This window comes from Heptranchias perlo, chromosome 6 (genome assembly GCF_035084215.1).
Source record: "Heptranchias perlo isolate sHepPer1 chromosome 6, sHepPer1.hap1, whole genome shotgun sequence".
NCBI classification, from domain to species: domain Eukaryota; kingdom Metazoa; phylum Chordata; class Chondrichthyes; order Hexanchiformes; family Hexanchidae; genus Heptranchias; species Heptranchias perlo.
The window spans coordinates 37394749-37412136 of record NC_090330.1 but is presented as its reverse complement, the minus strand read 5'-3'; the positions used below and the strand labels follow the sequence as shown (position 1 = coordinate 37412136).

The 17388-nt window shown below is 43.6% G+C and overlaps 1 protein-coding gene across 4 annotated transcripts in view; it reads right to left on the bottom strand.

The window, feature by feature from the left end:
* Positions 1 to 2038: 2038 nt before the first annotated feature.
* LOC137322911 (solute carrier family 35 member F2-like) overlaps positions 2039 to 17388 on the bottom strand; it is a 46060-nt gene continuing 30710 nt past the window's right edge. For 3 of the 4 annotated variants that reach the window (XM_067986132.1, XM_067986133.1, XM_067986134.1), the window contains one exon: positions 2039 to 7199. In XM_067986132.1, the coding sequence (XP_067842233.1) occupies positions 6960 to 7199 (240 nt within the window). In that variant the 3' untranslated portion in view covers positions 2039 to 6959. Of the gene's footprint in view, positions 7200 to 14821; positions 15588 to 17388 lie in introns of those variants that run through there. The other variant, XM_067986135.1, reaches the window with a different exon arrangement.

Here is a 17388-nt window from a genome sequence, read left to right as displayed (position 1 = left end):
GGTGCAGATAGGGGGTGGGTCTGAAATTGATGCGATTTTCAATGTCCACCCCCCCTACACCCAACCCACCTGTTTCTCAAAGTTAAGATTCTGCCCCATGTTGTCATTCTGGGCACATTGCAGCCCTCTTGTCTCAACATTGACTTTAGTAACAAGACCTTTTTATTCATTTTTTTAAAGCACCTGATGAAAGGTACACACCTAAAAATTCATAACTTATCTTACAGATGCTGACTGACCTGTATATTTTCTCAGGAGCACTAATATCCTTCTGAGGGGACAGTGACCAACACTGCTCACAATTATAACAACACTGGAATCGATACCTTAATAAATCTTGAAAGGAATATTTATCAGTGGACACCAGACCAAAACTTACCCCCCTCACTTAACTCCTATCCAAAGGAACTGTCTGGGGATTACCACCCAGTCTATGCCTAGGAAGGAATGACGCCCAAATTTGGCTCACCGAACTATCTTACATTCACCAGTTTGGAGTATATTAGCATTTACATTACTAACCTACCGCGAGCAATGGAGTGAATGAATTAACCCTTACTTGCCAAATCATCAATGAATAAAGCCATGAACTAACACTTTATTGACTGTATGATCACAACTGAGAATGGAAATTATTTAGTAGATAGGGTTGACTGGCTAAAAGAAATAATGACAGTTACAAAGGTAGTTCAGCTATGTCACGGCAATCCAGCATTAACTGGCTTGCTGATTATAAGTTGATAGCTAAAAATCACTGTCTGAGATTCATACAACCTCATTGTGACATTAACCTCTTTTGATTTATATTCTCTTGCTGTGCCAACGCAGCCCAGTATCTTAGTCATCTTTTTCACTACAGCCGTACACTCAGCTGGTGGTTTCAATGATTTCTCCACTCTTTGATCTCATTCTGGGCGCTGGGTCTTTTCCACACAGGTTTTCCTGTCGTAGATGCAGCCTGGCAAGCAGCGTCCACCAAAAAGGTAAGTGAAATGGTTGTTTCTTAACAACTTGACATGAAACAGGAAGGAGCAGAGGTGTTCATCTTGGCTCCACTGCACTCCTGAGAGCCGCTGCCAGCCTGTACCGGAGGTCCGCTGCCGACGAGGCAGGCAGCCCAAAATTGATCCCTTGGAAATGAGTAAGCTGCCTCTAGAGGTGTAACAAACACCAGCAGCTCACCCAAAGTATTCAAGAGAGGCCTAAGGCCCAATTTCGGGCAAGCCTCTGGTTTTCCGGTTTTAGCATGTGCTTTCTGTGCATACTTGGTTACGTTCCCAAAAATGGACCTTAACCATTTTCTACCCACTCTCTATTTTGGTTCTTTGCTCACATATTATTTCACATTTGTCTATATCGTACTGCAATTGTTTCCCTAGAGATTCAAATCTTTGAGTTTGGTTCCTCATAATTTAGTCATCTTTGAAATTTATCAACTGTAAATTTGAAGATCTTGTTTTTATTATACTCATTTATAATTATAAATAATTAGCATTCCAAAACACAGTTCCTGGGTACACCTTCCCTAACTCCTTTCCAGCCTATTTGTGGCTGCCCTTTTGTTCCTGCTTTTTAAAACCAATTTTCTATTCAGCACTCTCCTGCAGTATTTTCTTTCTCCCCTTCAGTAAAGGATACGTCACATAGCTGATAATTATAACTTTTCTACATCTCTCTATCTCTTGTATGATTGCCACCAAGTCCACTCCATATAAATGTCATTACTAAAAATAGCTTTCTTAAAACAAAAAAAAATGTTCTAAGTGTAGGCAAAGGGAACTGATGAGGGTGTCAGTGGCAAGTGTAATCTTTATATTAATCTCAGTAGGTTGCATGACTATTATCCTTAACATTCCAAAATGGGTTTAGATTTAGGTTAGTAGACTGAGAGGAGACTAGTAAACAGAACTATTATTATTTCAAAAGATACCTTTGGATGAAGAAAGACAATTAAGTATTTTATAAATCCAGATAATAGATGTATAGTAGCGGATTGGATTTTGGCAAATATTTAAAGAAGTATATATCCAAACAAGGCTGAAATTCAACAATTCATTTAATTATTTTTCACATTTTGTTGCAAGAAACCAAACAAATATTACAATTTACAGCAAGAAAACTGGAAAATATTTAACAATTAATAATCCAAGTATAAAAAAATTGAACATTGGTTTTCACACTGATAGTACTGGTGTATATTTTCAACCCAACATTTACAGGTAGGTACACTGACAGTCTAGTTATGCATATTCTTACAGCAATTTAACATGCCTGTGGCAGACATAGGGTGAGGCCAGCACAACTGGACAGGGATTTACATGAGGCCATCCCACCCCTTTTGCAGGGCTGTTGGAAATCTGAAATAAAAGCAGAAAATGCTGGAAATACAGAGCAGGTCTGCCAATATCTGTAAACATTTTCTATTCACCTGTCCGACACAAACCCAGGAGACTGCAGTGGACCTACTCCCATAGGGGAGTGAATGGCCTTGTCTGTCATAGCACAAATGCTTCCTCCTCAAGGTAACTAAAACGTAAATCATAAAAAGATTCACTTTATAAAGATAAGTGGGGTTAAATTAGGCCGTGTAGCGCCAGTTTTTTAGGCACTACACGGACACCTAAGACTCGAAAATGTGGTCCAAGATGCACGTGCACACTGCCAATGGAAGTGTGCAGGATGCCATCTTGGTAAAGGCGTTTGCACGCATGCACCTAATGATCGCCAACAGCACGCAGAGCGGAGAGATCTTGACGTGAATCAGTGTGCAACGCTGATTTTTTGCAACTACGCACCTCAGCAATGCCCTGTCTTAACCTCACACAGTTGAACACGATGTTAAATGGCATGAAGGACTCCCTACCAGCGCTGTTTAAAGAGATTATGAAGTACTCCCAGGTTAATTGTTGGATTATTTCTTCTGGCTGCTGGTGCAATTGTACGCGTTTTTGGAGGTTTCCTATAAATGTCTAAAGTTTCAATATTCTATAGAGAATGATCTGGCTGGTCTTGCAGTACTTTTAGTGGCATTTAAAATATTGTGCTGAAAAAAGTTGCTTCCAGACATGGGTGGCCTGGTAGGGCTTCTTCTGGGAACTGAACATGACTGGGAGAATGAAGAGAGGCCCACAGAGCAGGACAAGCTGCTAGAAGAGGGAGGAGGAGGCGCAGGGCACTCAGCAGGAGGCCATATCCTTGGAGAGTCTTCAGGGAGCAATTCTCTTACCTCAACTTCAGCGACGGCCAGTCTACGGTTCACTAAAGAGGTCATGAATGAAATCTGGCAACTGCTGCAGCCACAACTGCAGCCTCAAAGCGGGGCAAGGACAGCATTGCCTGCGGCTGTCAAGGTAACCATGGTACTTAATTTTGATGCCTCTGGCTCCTTTCAGGCTGCTGCTGGAGATATACCACACGGACTGCAGCGGTTCAAGAAGGCGGCTCACCACCACCTTCTCAAGAGCAATTAGGGATGGGCAATAAATGCCGGCCTCGCCAGCGACGCCCACATCCCATGAACGAATAATAAAAAAATAAGCAGCATCTCGCAGTTTTCAGTGCACTGCTGTATAAGGGCGGTACTGAGGCTCTGTACGCAATGAGAAATACATTCATCTCATTCCCTCTTACCAGAGACAAGCAGGAAGAGTGAGCACGGGTTTTGCGCAGATTGCAGGCATCCCCATGGTGCAGGGTGCCATTGCCTTGCTTCCTCCTCATCTGAATTCGGACATTTCATTACCAGAAAGGGAGTCCACTCCCTCAATGTGCGGCTGCTGTGCGACCACAGACAGCGCATCATGCAGGTGAATGCCCACTATCCTGGCAGCAGTCATGATTCGTTCATTCTGCTGCAGTCCTCTGTTCCACCTGTATTTGAACCAGCACAGCAAGTCAAAGGCTGGCTATTGGGCGATAAGGATTATGCCTTCATAACATGGCTCATGACTCTGGTCAGGAACCCACGTTCACAGCAGGCCTACAGTGAGAGCTATGCAGACACAAAGAATGTCATAGAGCACACCATCAAGCAACACTTCCGCTGTTTGGACCTCTGGAGGAGCCCTGCAGTACTCAGCTGCATGGGTATCGAGATTTGTGGTAGTATACTGCATGCTGCACAACCGCTACATTATGAGGGAACAGCCCTTGCCACTGCGTCTCAGGTGAGAGCCTGGGGAGCTTGAGCAGGAGGAGGAGGAGGAAGTGGAGGAGGAGGAAGTGCAAGAGGAAGTGGAAGAGGAAGGAAGGCTACAACATAGACAGGCCCCTTCTGCCAGGGTTGTACATGATCAGATTATCAATGAGTGATACAGTAACCCCATTCACCAACAGTCCTACTCTCCTTACCTTTCCTCTCTCACTGACCATCACATCATCTTCTTTATGGTTACACATTGGTTCCTCCCTTAGCTTGCGCAGAGATAAAAACCACCATCAAATGCAAATTCAAATCCACATTTATTAATTCACTCATTTAATAATGAATACAAAATGAAACTATTCACTCCTGTGCATTCCCTTAGTGCCTGTCTTTCGTGTGCCTTTCCCTTTCCTAGTGATCCTACGAGGTGCATCCTCAGTGGCTGGAGTATGGGTGGTGGAAGGCTGCTGACCTTCAATGGAGGAGAATGCAGATGGCCTTGGAGGACGACCTCGAGCAGCACTGGGCCGAGAGGGTCCGGCTTCAGACTGCACCATCTCAGCCTGGGCTGCAGTGGTCTGGGCTGGCTGGTTGACAGGCAACAGTAAGGGCACTGGCAGATTGGCAGGGGTGGGAGCAGGAATGCTGTCATCCTGAAAGCAGACAGCAGGTTAATCTACCATCAAACCACTGTGACTCACCCGGGGCGGCATCTCAGCAATCTTGGTGATCTATTGGAGAACAGATTGCTCTACTGCTGTGATGCCCTGGAAGCCCCTTTCAACAGTGGTACCCAGAGCCACAGTGGCAGCAGTCTGAGCTTCCAAGGCAGCAGTCAGACCTTTGATGGAAGCTGTGACATCGGTCATCAGATGCTGCATCATGGTGAGTTCCACAGGTGTGATGATGGAGGTGACCACCCAATCCATGTGGGAAAGGATGGGCTCCAAGCTCTGTGCAAAACCCTGTGCCAAGTTGGACCTGGACTCCTCCATGTTCCTTGACATTGTGCGCAAGCTTTTGGGCAGGCTTTCCAGTGCACCAAGCATTTGGTTGTGTACGCCCATCAGCCTTCTTCTGTAGCCTGGGCCATTGAAGTTCTCATCTGAATCCTCTGGAACAGAACTTGTGTGCAACCTCGCCCTCCTGTGAGCTGGCACCTGCGGTATCCTTTCCCACTACCCTGGCTCCTGCGCACTTGTACCCGGTGTCTCACCACATGCAGATCCTTCCTCTATCCTAGCCTCTAAAGTACGTGCAGTGTCAGTCTCTGAGCTAGTGGCTGTGAGTGTAAGATCGAGTGATGGTGTGTCTTCATCATCACTGTCGTTTTCCTCTGACTGGGAAGATTACAGTTCTTGGGTATCTGAAATGACAAAGGGTCAAAGGTTGGGTTGTGGTGAGGGGAGATCAGAACGTAAGAAGTGCATGCTTGACACCATCTGCATTGAGTCATAAAAGACTGTGGGATGAGGGAGAAGTGAGAAGAGAGAAGGTGGATTAGATGTACAGAGACCCTCATCATTGATCCCTCCAGTGCCGCCAGTGGCCACGGCCTCAGCAATGCCCCTTCCCATGATGGCCATCACTGTCTCCTCCATGGAGGTTAAAACATGTAGGCACACTTGTCCTCCTCCGGTTGTTTGTTGCTGCCTCCTGTTATGCGCCACCTTCTCCTGCAAGAAAGAGGGAAGTTTGTCATTGAGTGTCCTGCAAGATGTTTGGGTGTTGTGGCTGTCATGGTTGAATAACTGCCAGTGTGTGTGTGAGCTGTAAGTTGTGGGTGTGAGGCTTGCAACAGTACTAAGTGTGTGTGAGGGTGAGGTAAAGCATATGAATCGAAGGGTTGAGTACAGATTGATAGAGATTGTTGGTAGATGGGTGATGGGGGTATAGTGAATTGAACAGTGGATGAGGCTAGTGATGCAGTTGGTAGGATATGCCATTTGAAGATTGAACTCACTCATCTTGACAACTCATGTCAGATCATTGAACTTCTTCCTGCACTGCATCCATGTTCTTGGAGCTATGCTCCTGGCATTGACCTCCGTTACTTCCTCCCACTGTCTCCTGAGCATATGTCTGGAGGACCTCCTGACCCCCTGAAGATAGAGGATGTCCTCCTCCTCTCCACCTCTTGCACCAAGGCCTCCAGGGCATTATCAGAAAACCATGGTGCATCCTCTCTCACAGGTTAAGCCATTTTCACAAAATGTCTTTCAAAGCAATACACTTCCTGACACCAATTCCATCAGCCACAGTGCACCTTCCCTTTAAGAGGTGCTGGCTGCCTTTAAGTAGCTCTAGCCACTCGTGTTATCGGGCCCCCTGCTAATGTGTGCAGCCAATGAACACTGCAGGTAGCATTGGCTGCACACAGCAATCATGTAAAATAGCAGGCAGCACGAATTTAACCTACTGCCTGCAGCGCAATGAACGGGCGTGGGATAATCGTGGACCGCGATCCCCATGCCTGTTTTTGGGGGTTATCCAATTTAACCCCCAGGCACTCTTACTGGTCTGTATTCTTTCTAAACTGAAATTAGTGGCTGAAACAAATAAAAAGTTCATCTCCTATGCAGCCAGTTAACAGGTGTAAAGTTTACATGGAAGGTTTGTTCTGTGGGCAAAGATACTATTTTTGAACCCGAACACAAATTTGTTTGTACTGGCAACTATGCTTGTGCAATTTAAAGAATTGTTGCCCTGTGTTTATTAAAGGAAGGAAAACTGTTTATTATTAAGAATTTAATTATATCAGCAAATAAAGAAACAAAATGGGATCTAAAACATTAATAAGAGTTATGAAGAGTTCTTAAGGACCCCTTACAGCTGTACAGCTGTTCTGGTTAACTGTTACCACCGGATAGTCTCTGGAAGTAAAGTGGATGGTAGGTTCTTGGGTATTGACATCAATTACTAGAACAGGGTTATCAAATTCACTCGATGCAGTTTGATGCTGATTCTGGAGCTCAGCTGTGTGTGATGGAGTTGAGTTGTAGAGAATAAATCCAACCATAATAATCGCAAATGCCAGGATATACAGTGCTGAAAACTAATAACAAGAAAGGAATTGAAGGTACAACTATTCAGAAGTTTCTAAATTGTTATGTATTAATTCAGTATAAGTGAAGCATAATGACTTAAACCTCCCAAAAACCTCAAACTATCTATTTTTGAACTTAATAGCACAGAGATACAAAATCTGAACTTCAATATCTGAACTCCAAGAGCTGTATGAGATTTTCTCCACATAACAACCCAAATCTAGCTTCTTAAATCCAGAAATTCATTTATTTGCAGTTTGCAGCACGAGATATATTTTTCAGCATACAACAGTGTTATTTTTAATATGGATAAATGAGAATGATTAACTAAGTGTGTAACTATTGTGCAGTGCTGTGCACCCACAAATGAACACAGCTGGGAGCAGTAGATTGTAGAATTACCCTTTAATTGTCATCTTAAAAAATACTTTAAAAAAGAGATGCAAAAGAGAATTTTAATGTTAACCTTTCATATTAGTTGACTGGTTGATATAAAAGTAGCACATTAGGCCGCGGAAGGAGGTTGATGTTAATCACAGTGGCTTGATTTTTTTCTCTTTTGGTTTCCATAGCATCCACCGACACACTGCTATCGGGAGACACTAACCTTTGCACCATTCTGTAATTATCCAACCCAGAAAATAGCCTGAAAGCTGTTACTTGAGACTTAGAACAGCAGTAACTCTCAGCATTTTGTATTCTGTAATTGCCAATACTATTGTCAAGCACTTTGCACAACTGTGTGATCTTGTAACAAAAGGATTTTATGGATGAATCAAATGTATGCTTTATCCAAATATGTGGGACTGCCGAAAACAGTGTTGGTACATTGCAGTTAAGTTGACTGTAGCATACAGAATAATAACTGTAATTATGCCATTTAATGATTTTGTGACATCATGAGCTATTATTTAACAATAATTGAAACTTTAGTTAATTCTATCTTAAGAGTTGTCAAATGAACACATTGCTAATATCCAAAGAAAAAAACATTTATGGATTTAAATATCACTGATCGAGTTATTACTTATCAAAGATAATTTGTTTTTTTTCTTAAGTACTTTAGCCTCAAATTTCTTTCCTCACCCTCAAGTTTTGCTCCACTTGTACTTTCCCCGGTGTCTTGCATGTAATGCACCCTCAATAACTATTAATGATCCAGCCAATGGTAAACTCCTGAGAGTGAACCAGTGACATCTAATATTCAGATTTTATCTTCCCCTCTGGGAAGATACCTATTCCACATTTAGCATCCTCCCCAAACTCAGCAGAGTAAGGGATGGAGTGTTCCATATCTAAAATTCCTCATAGTCTAGAACCTTGCTTGCTGCATTGCTAGGTGTTTCCTGGATACATTTTAAAAAGGTGACCAATATATCACCTTAGTGATTGACATTTTAAATAAGATTTGTGCAAAGCTTTGGAGGAGCAGGACCCAGTGCACTGAAGTGAGGGAGTTATCAATAGATTTAAATTTCCCATTCTCTGAGGAGCTATGATGGCTGATGGAATGGCTTCCTAGAGTGCAGAAAATCTGAATTCACTGATTAGAATTTTCAACTGGATTCATGCTTTTTGTCGCTCCCTAAGAATGTAACAACTTTTGTTTAAGAAGGGAGAGAAGGATAAATTGGGTTACTATAGACCACGTAGTCTAACATTTGTGGTGGGCACACTCTTATGATCCATAATTTGAGATAAAATTTGTGAAAATTTAGAAATATATGGGTTAATCAAGGACAGCCACACAGATTTGTTAAAGAAAAGTCATGTTTGACAAATGTAATAGTTTTTTGAAGAACGGACTGATTGGATGAATGAAAGAAGTGCAGTAGACGTAGTATATATGGATTTTCAAATGGCATTCGAAAAGATATCTCACAAGGGGCTTATTAGAAAAATTCAGACCTATAGTATAAGAGGAAATGTAGCAAGATGGATAGAAATTTGGTTGAAAGACAGGAAACAAATAATTAGGGTAAATAGATGTTGCTCGGATTGGAGAAGGGTTTGAAGTGGTACAGCCCAGGGCTAATTGCTGGGCCCATTTTTGCTCTCAGTATATATAGATGACTTGGACTTAGGTATAGGGAATAAAATAATGAAAGTTGCTGATGACACAAAAGTAGGAGGTTTGGCAAAAAGCAAAGAGAACTATAAAAGACTTCATGAAGACTTAGACTGGTGAACAAAATGGGAGAGGGGTAATGACACAATTTAATGAGGATAATTGTGAGATAATACATTTTGAGAGGAAAAACAAGGAATGGGAGTATACAGTCTATGGAAAGACACTGAAGGATGTGGATGAACACAGAGACCTAGGAGTTCAAATACATAATTCCTTGAAAGTGTGAATGTAGGTAGACAAAACCATAAAAAAGCCAATAGTATTTTGGGCTTTATAAATGAAGCATAGAATACAAGAGTAAAGCAGCAATGATAAATTTGTTCAAAGCCTTGATTAGGCCATAGTTAGAGAACTGTGAGCAGTTTTGGGCACCCGTTATAGAAAGGACATTAAAGTCATAGAGAGCATATAGCATAGATTAACCAGGATGATGCCAGGGACTATAGTTATGAGAAGATATCTGAGTTACTGGGACTATTGATACTGATGTAGTGAATACTAAGAGTAGATTTAATAGATTTTTTAAAATTAGAAATGGTTTTGATAGTGAATAGGTAAACATTATATCCTCTGATTGGGGAGTCAATGACAAGGGATCATCAGTTTAAAATTATTATTGAGCATGAGATCAGCTGTTAGGAGCGATTTCTTCACACAAAGAATTGTTACAGCATAGAATGCTTTGGCACAGGAAGCGGTTGAGGCAATGACCATTGCATCCTTTAAGTAGAATTTGACAAAATATTCAAAGCAGAGGAAGTAACAGGGCTATGGAGAGAGCGCAGGGCAGTGGATCAGACACAACAGATGAGGCAGAATATTCCTTTCTACCACACTGACTCTCTTAATGCAAAGCAAACGAGGCATCCTTCATGCTTTTAAGTTCTTTGAGGATTAGTTGAGTTATTGAACCCTATAAACTATGATACTAGCCTTAGATCACCAAAGGAGACTGTTTCCTGAATACTATTACAGGTATCTTGGGCGAAGGATATTACCCTGGATTTGAATAATTTCTCCATACTGCCACTAATTAGGTTTGACATCACATACATGAAAAACTAGAAAACTAATAAAAGCTGACACGGCCCTAAAAATGCTGACAAGAGTCCCCCAAAAATTGACATCTCCAAAGAAACTCTGAATATAGACCTATGATGGGTGAAGACAAGGAATTAGAGAGTGCAGCAGGACAAGGGTTTGTCGTAACCTAAGCTGCAGGCATACCCAACATTTCATCACTCTTATTGCAGTATACAAAATCACAGTTGGCAGCGGTGTGATTTAGAAATCACTGAACTGGAAGCCTGCAAACTATGTGGGTACGCTTCCCAGATCATTTTGATTTTTAACACCTGATGTGGTGCATTTATTGGCATTTTGGAGCCTACTGAAAAATTTAATCTCAGTATAATTGCTTTTAATTATAAGTAAAATGCATCATCATTCCAACCCCACTCCCTACTTTGTTTCCGAACTTTGTCATTCCATAAATACAGTATTAGTAATTATCAAATAAAGCCACTTAATGCATTCACTTGAGAACATCTTCTTTATCTCAAAAAAAAGCTGCAACCAGTATTGAGGAAAATAAACTTCATTGCTAGGCATAGAAAATTCCATTGAGGAAAATAAAAGTAATTAGAAGCTACATTTTATTATTTGTTATTTGTTATTTATACCTTCTTTGGGGGCAAACGCTAAATGAACAAATCTGTATCTGAACTCACAGAGACCAACAATTCATTTTAAATTCTTCTGCCTCAAGTTTGTATCCACAATAATGGGAGAAAGTGATGTCTCATTGGTTCCAGTCCTACCCTTCAACTAATCTGATTCTCAAAGAGCCCAATTCCAACTTCCAAATGATCTGATTGGGTGATGCTGACAATCTCCACTCCTGGTGAAAAAGTTGATTTTTCTTGTAAAACACTGACAAGTTGACACATGTCTGTACAATCACCAGCAGTGTACCTCAGGACTCTGACCAAGGTTTCCTCTACTTCATCATCTATATACTGCCCCTTGGTGATATCATCCAGAAGCATAGGATCAGGTTCTACAGCTTTTGTTCAACCCTCCAGCTTAATGTAGGCAAAACTGTCAGCTCCCTTCATCTCCTATGTGCCTCTGCCCTTCAACCTTCCCTGCTGCCACCTCAGGCTAAGTATAGCGGTGCAGAGCCATGACATAAGGACATAAGAAATAGGAGCAGGAGTAGGCCACATGGCCCTTTGAGCCTGCTCCACCATTCAATCAGATCATGGCTGATCTTCGATTCCACTTTCCTGCCCGATCCCCATATTCCTTGATTCCCCTAGAGTCCAGAAATCTGTCTATCTCAGCCTTGAATATATTCAATGACTCAGCATCCACAGCCCTCTGGGGTAGGGAATTCCAGATTCACAACCCTCTGAGTGAAGAAATTCCTCTTCTTCTCAGTCTTAAATGGCCGACCCTTATCCTGCGACTATGCCCCCTTATTCTAGACTCACCAGCCATGGGAAACAACCTCTCAGCATCTACCCTGTCAAGCCCCCTCATAATCTTATATGTTGCAATGAGATCACCTCTCATTTTTCTAAACTCCAGAGTATAGGCCAATTCTACTCAACCTCGCCTCATAGGACAACCCTCTCATCCCAGGAATTAATCTAGTGAACCTTCGCTGGACCACCTCTAAGGCAAGTATATCCTTCATTAGGTAAAGAGACCAAAACTGTACACAGCACTCCAGGTGAAGTCTCACCAAAGCCCCGATGACATGCAGCTTGATCCCTGAGCTGAGTTTTCCTTCCCACAGCCATACTGTTCCCAAGATCACCTAATTCCACCTTTACCATATTGCCCACCTCAGCTCTACTTCCCTCCCTCCAAGACTCTAATTCACACCTTCAACATTTTGAGACTTGGGGGTGATTTTAACCCCCAAAAACGGATGGGTTGGCGGGCGGGTGGGAGTTGAAAATAGTTGTTTTTTGAGTGGCGACCGCAACCAGACTTCACTTCTGGGTTTAACGTGGGTGGGTAAAAGTACAAGATTCCCACTGGGAATGCAAAGTCCGAAAATTTTGTGGTTGCAACCCAAAAAAAAACTATTTTCAACTCCCACCTACCCGTTCTTGGGGGTTAAAATCACCCCTTTCGTTTCTCTAATGCTATCCTAGCCAGACTGTCTACTTCCCACCTCTACAAACTTTAACTCATTCAAAATGCCACTGCTTTAGTTCCAACCCACTCAAGCCCTATACTTTCATCATCTCAGTTGTCACTAGCTCTCTATGCCTCTAGGAATCAACTTCATTCTTTCCCTCAACTCCAAATGTTTTTATGACTTTGTGCAATCCTATCTTCTGTTCTTGCTTGTACCCTTGGCTCCTCTGACACTGATCTATTCCTTGTTCCCTGTCCTCTTCAATCCGCCATTGGTGCTGTTCCCTTTTATATTTGAATGGTCAGATGTTCAAAATCCAGGAAATTCCAGTATCTCTTTTTTAGGATATTAATAAAAAGTGATTCTGTTTGAATCAGTTTGAAAATCTCTGAGAAAGAATGAGTCAGTTTAAAAATCTCTGAAAGAAGAAACCAGGCAATCAGTTTGAAACGCTTGACAGAGAAAGTTTAGATTAATATAGGCTCCTGCAATGGTAAGAAACACTGCATAGTATAAATCTTATTTACAAAGGGTTAAAGTATTATTTAGAATTGTGATCCTTTCATTGTTTTTCCACTCAAGGAACTAGGTGAAGTGATTTCTACTATAAATATATACCTGTATTATATGACTGCTACTTATTTGCTGATTCAATTTTGTTAAATAAATTCACAAATTTAAAATGAGTTGTGACGGTATGATGCTTTACCACACATGAAGACGGATATGATCTTATGAAGGTATAGGATAAGGCCAGTAGATAAAAATAATGAAGAGACAAAAGGGCCTGGATTTTCTTCTGACCAGCGAACGAACAGTGCCCACCGCTCATTAGACTTGCACTTGCCCATAAACTATCCATGGGCTTTTGCATAGCAGCTTCCTGTGAATGGCAGCTGAGAAAAGTGCAGTGTCCTCTACAGGGCATCTGAGCAGCATCGGAATCACAAAGAAAAAATCTGTGAGGGAAAACACGCTCACCAATTCAGCCAGGAGTCTTTAAGAGAGGCGAGTAGTCTTCAAATCACCTATTAACTATTGAGAGTTAGTTTAATTGTAAATAAAATTTTTAAAACTTTTTATAAAAAGGAAAAGTAAAACGAACAGTTTTTAAAAAGGAGTGCAAAGTAACAAACTGTTTTTAAAAAGCCATTGAATGTTAATGCAGCATATGAGCTTCTGTGATGTGGCAGATGAACATGCTTCACCATTGCAACATTTTTTGTTCTTCTTTCCCACAGATACACAGCTGTCTAAGGACGCACGGACTGTAGAAGGCGGTGAGTCGGCAGCTGCAGAAGGCAGTGACTCGGGGGGCTGCAGAGAGTGGTGACGGGGTAAGTAAGCGGGAGGAGGGAGAAGGGGAAGAGGAGGGTGCACAACCTGGGGGGGGGGGGGGGGGGAGCAGGTGAAGTGGCGTTGTCATTCCTATCCCCACGAGGTACCTGCAGGGTGCTGATGTGGGAGGGACACTTGGGCCTGTGGGAAGAAACGCGATTGATGAGTCCGACCTGTCGGGGAGGTGAGGGACCTGTGGGAGTTGGGGTAAGACAGGGTACATGTCAGCCCCATATTGATGACGACTGGGGAGAGGACTTCATTAGTCGACAAGGGAGGCAAACGATAGTTGCTGAGCACGACGACAAGTAGCTTGACTCTCTTGCCTCCATGAGTCAGGAGATCAAGGACGTTAGCCAGAATGTTTGTGACCAGCTGGCCCATACTGGCCAGAGCATGTGTGACCAGCTGGCAAATATTGGGCATAATGAAGGTCACCTTTGCCTGGTTCTTTTATATGTAGCTGAGGTAAATGCAGTGAGTACGGCTGTGCTGCACCTGAACACCGTGACACCCCATGTGCTGTCTCTGACCGCAGACACAGTCCAGGCCCAAGAGCAAGCAGCTCGGCCTCCACCAGATGCTACTTCTCCCAATGTCCATTTAGAGCAGCAGCACCATAGTTCGGAGCTCCCCGATTAACGCCAACGGACAAGACCCAGAGGTCATGCCCTTGACACAAGAGGGTTCAGCTCACAGGGAGGGATAAGGACCAGGCGGAAATAGGGCACCCTTCTTGTGCAGAGTACACCACCTCTTGCTCAGACTTTGTCACAGCGACCCTCATGCACGCCTGTGAGGGGGCAAGTCTGTTAATTTTTTTGCTGTTTGTTCTTATTCAATTGTTGGTTATTTAATAATTCTATTATGATTGTTTGTAGCATAATTTATTTTTTTGCTGTTGTTGTTGCTGTCCTTAAATCTTAATCAGAAGTCATTCGAAAAATTACAACTGTCACAACCATTTCCAAAGTAGAAAATGACTAAATTAACTCAATTTTTATTTAAAGTCTTGCACTAAGCACCTCAATGTTCACATAAAGTTTTACAATAACTACCTGTTTCTGAAACATTTTGGACTAAATATTTGCTGCTGCAATAAATGTTCACTGTTTCACTTTTAATCGTGCCTGTCCTTTTGAGTGCTTTCCTGGGGAGGGGGAGAGGAGGCATTTTGCCACTTTCATCACTGTCCAAATGCATCAGTCACTAGCTGCTCTCTCGCCGCCCTGCCCTTTGCAGCCATGGTTTCCTCGGAGGGGCGAGGGGGCCGCGACTGTGGCCCCAGCGACACCCGGGTTGGGATCCTCCATCTCATCCATTTCCAGCGGCATCTCATCTGCCTGGTTAAAGGTCAGTCCTTCCCGCAGGACAAAGTTGTGCAGTGCGCAGCAGACAACCACAAACCTCACCACTTTGACAGGTGAGTACTGCAACGTTCCCCCCGACCTGTCCAAGCACCAGAGACGTGATTTCAGCACCCCTGTTGTCCTCTACACTACTTGGTACGTGCACACTTGTGGATGGTTGTACCTCCCCTGTGCTGCACTATTGGTCCTGCGGTAGGGTGTCATCAGCCATGACTTCAGCGGGTAACCCTTGTCACCTAACATCCATCCAGATCCTTGCCGCATTCCAGTGAAGGTATCATGTAAGTTTGAGTGCCGAAGGACGAAGGCATCATGAGCACTTCCCTTGTGATTTTCATTTACACTCATGATCCGCAGGTCGGCATTGCAAAGGAACATCGTTTTTAATGAATGAAACCCTTTCCTGTTGATGTATGTGACAGGTGTATCATTAGGTGCCTTCAATGGCACATGGGTTCCGTCGACAGTGCCCTGCACTTTGAAGAATGCGATAGCCCTCTCCCTTTGCCGCGCTGGGGACATGATCTGCCACATCCAGTCATGAATGATTGTGGACAATTAAACAAATAATGGGAGGAGGAGGCTCTGTGAACATCCCCATCCTCAATGATGGCAGAGCCCAGCACGTGAGTGCAAAAGACAAGGCTGAAGTGTTTGCAACCACCTTCAGCCAGAAGTGCCAAGTGGATGATTCATCTCGGCCTCCTCCCGATATCCCCACCATCACAGAAGCCAATCTTCAGCCAATTCAATTCACTCCACGTGATATCAAGAAACGGCTGAGTGCACTGGATACAACAAAGGCTATGGGCCCCGACAGCATACCGGCTGTAGTGCTGAAGACTTGTGCTCCAGAGCTAGCTGCGCCTCAAGCCAAGCTATTCCAGTACAGCTACGATACTGGCATCTACCCGACAATGTGGAAAATTACCCAGGTATGTCCTGTCCACAAAAAGCAGGACAAATCCAATCCAGCCAATTACGGCCCCATCAGTCTACTCTCAATCATCAGCAAAGTGATGGAAGGTGTCGTCAACAGTGCTTTCAAGTGGCACTTGCTCACCAATAACCTGCACACCGATGCTCAGTTTGGGTTCTGCCAGGACCACTTGGCTCCAGACCTCATTACAGCCTTGGTCCAAACATGGACAAAAGAGTTGCATTCCAGAGGTGAGGCGAGAGTGACTGCCCTTGACATCAAGGCAGCATTTGACCGAGTGTGGCACCAAGGAGCCCTAGTAAAATTGAAGTCAGTGGGAATCAGGGGGAAAACTCTCCAGTGGCTGGAGTATTCTGCGGCGAGTGACTCACCTTTTTAAAAATTATTCGTTCATAGGATGTGGGCATCGCTGGCGAGGCCGGTATTTATTGCTCATCCCTAATTGCCATTGAGAAGATGGTGGTGAGCCGCTTTCTTGAACCGCTGCAGTCCATGTGGTGAAGGTGCTCCCACAGTGCTGTTAGGTAGGGAGTTTCAGGACTTTGACCCAGCGATGATGAAGGAACGGCGATATATTTCCAAGTCGGGATGGCATGTGACTTGGAGGTGAACGTGCAGATAGTGTTGTTCCCATGTGCCTGCTACCCTTGTCCTTCTAGGTGGTAAAGGTCGCGGGTTCGGGAGGTGCTGTCAAAGAAGCCTTGGCGAGCTTTTGCAGTGCATCCTGTAGATGGTACACACTGCAGCCACGGTGCATCGGTGGTGAAGGGAGTGAATGTTTAGGTGGTGGATGGGGTGCCAATCAAGCGGACTGCTTTGTCCTGGATGGTGTCGAGCTTGTTGAGTGTTGTTGGAGCTGCACTCATCCAGGCAAGTGGAGAGTATTCCATCACACTCCTGACTTGTGCCTTGTAGATGGTGGAAAGGCTTTGGGGAGTCAGGAGGTGAGCCACTCGCCACAGAATACCCAGCCTCTGACCTGCTCTTGTAGCCACAGTATTTATGTGGCTGGTCCAGTTAAGTTTCTGGTCAATGGTGAGTCCCAACATGTTGATGGTGGGGGATTCGGTGATGGTAATGCTGTTGAATGTCAAGGAGAGGTGGTTAGACTCTCTCGTGTTGGAGATGGTCATTGCCTGGTTACTTGTCTGGTGCAAATGTTACTTGCCACTTATCAGCCCAAGCCTGGATGTTGTCTAGGTCTTGCTGCATGTGGGCACAGACTGCTTCATTATCTGAGGGGTTGCAAATGGAACTGAACACT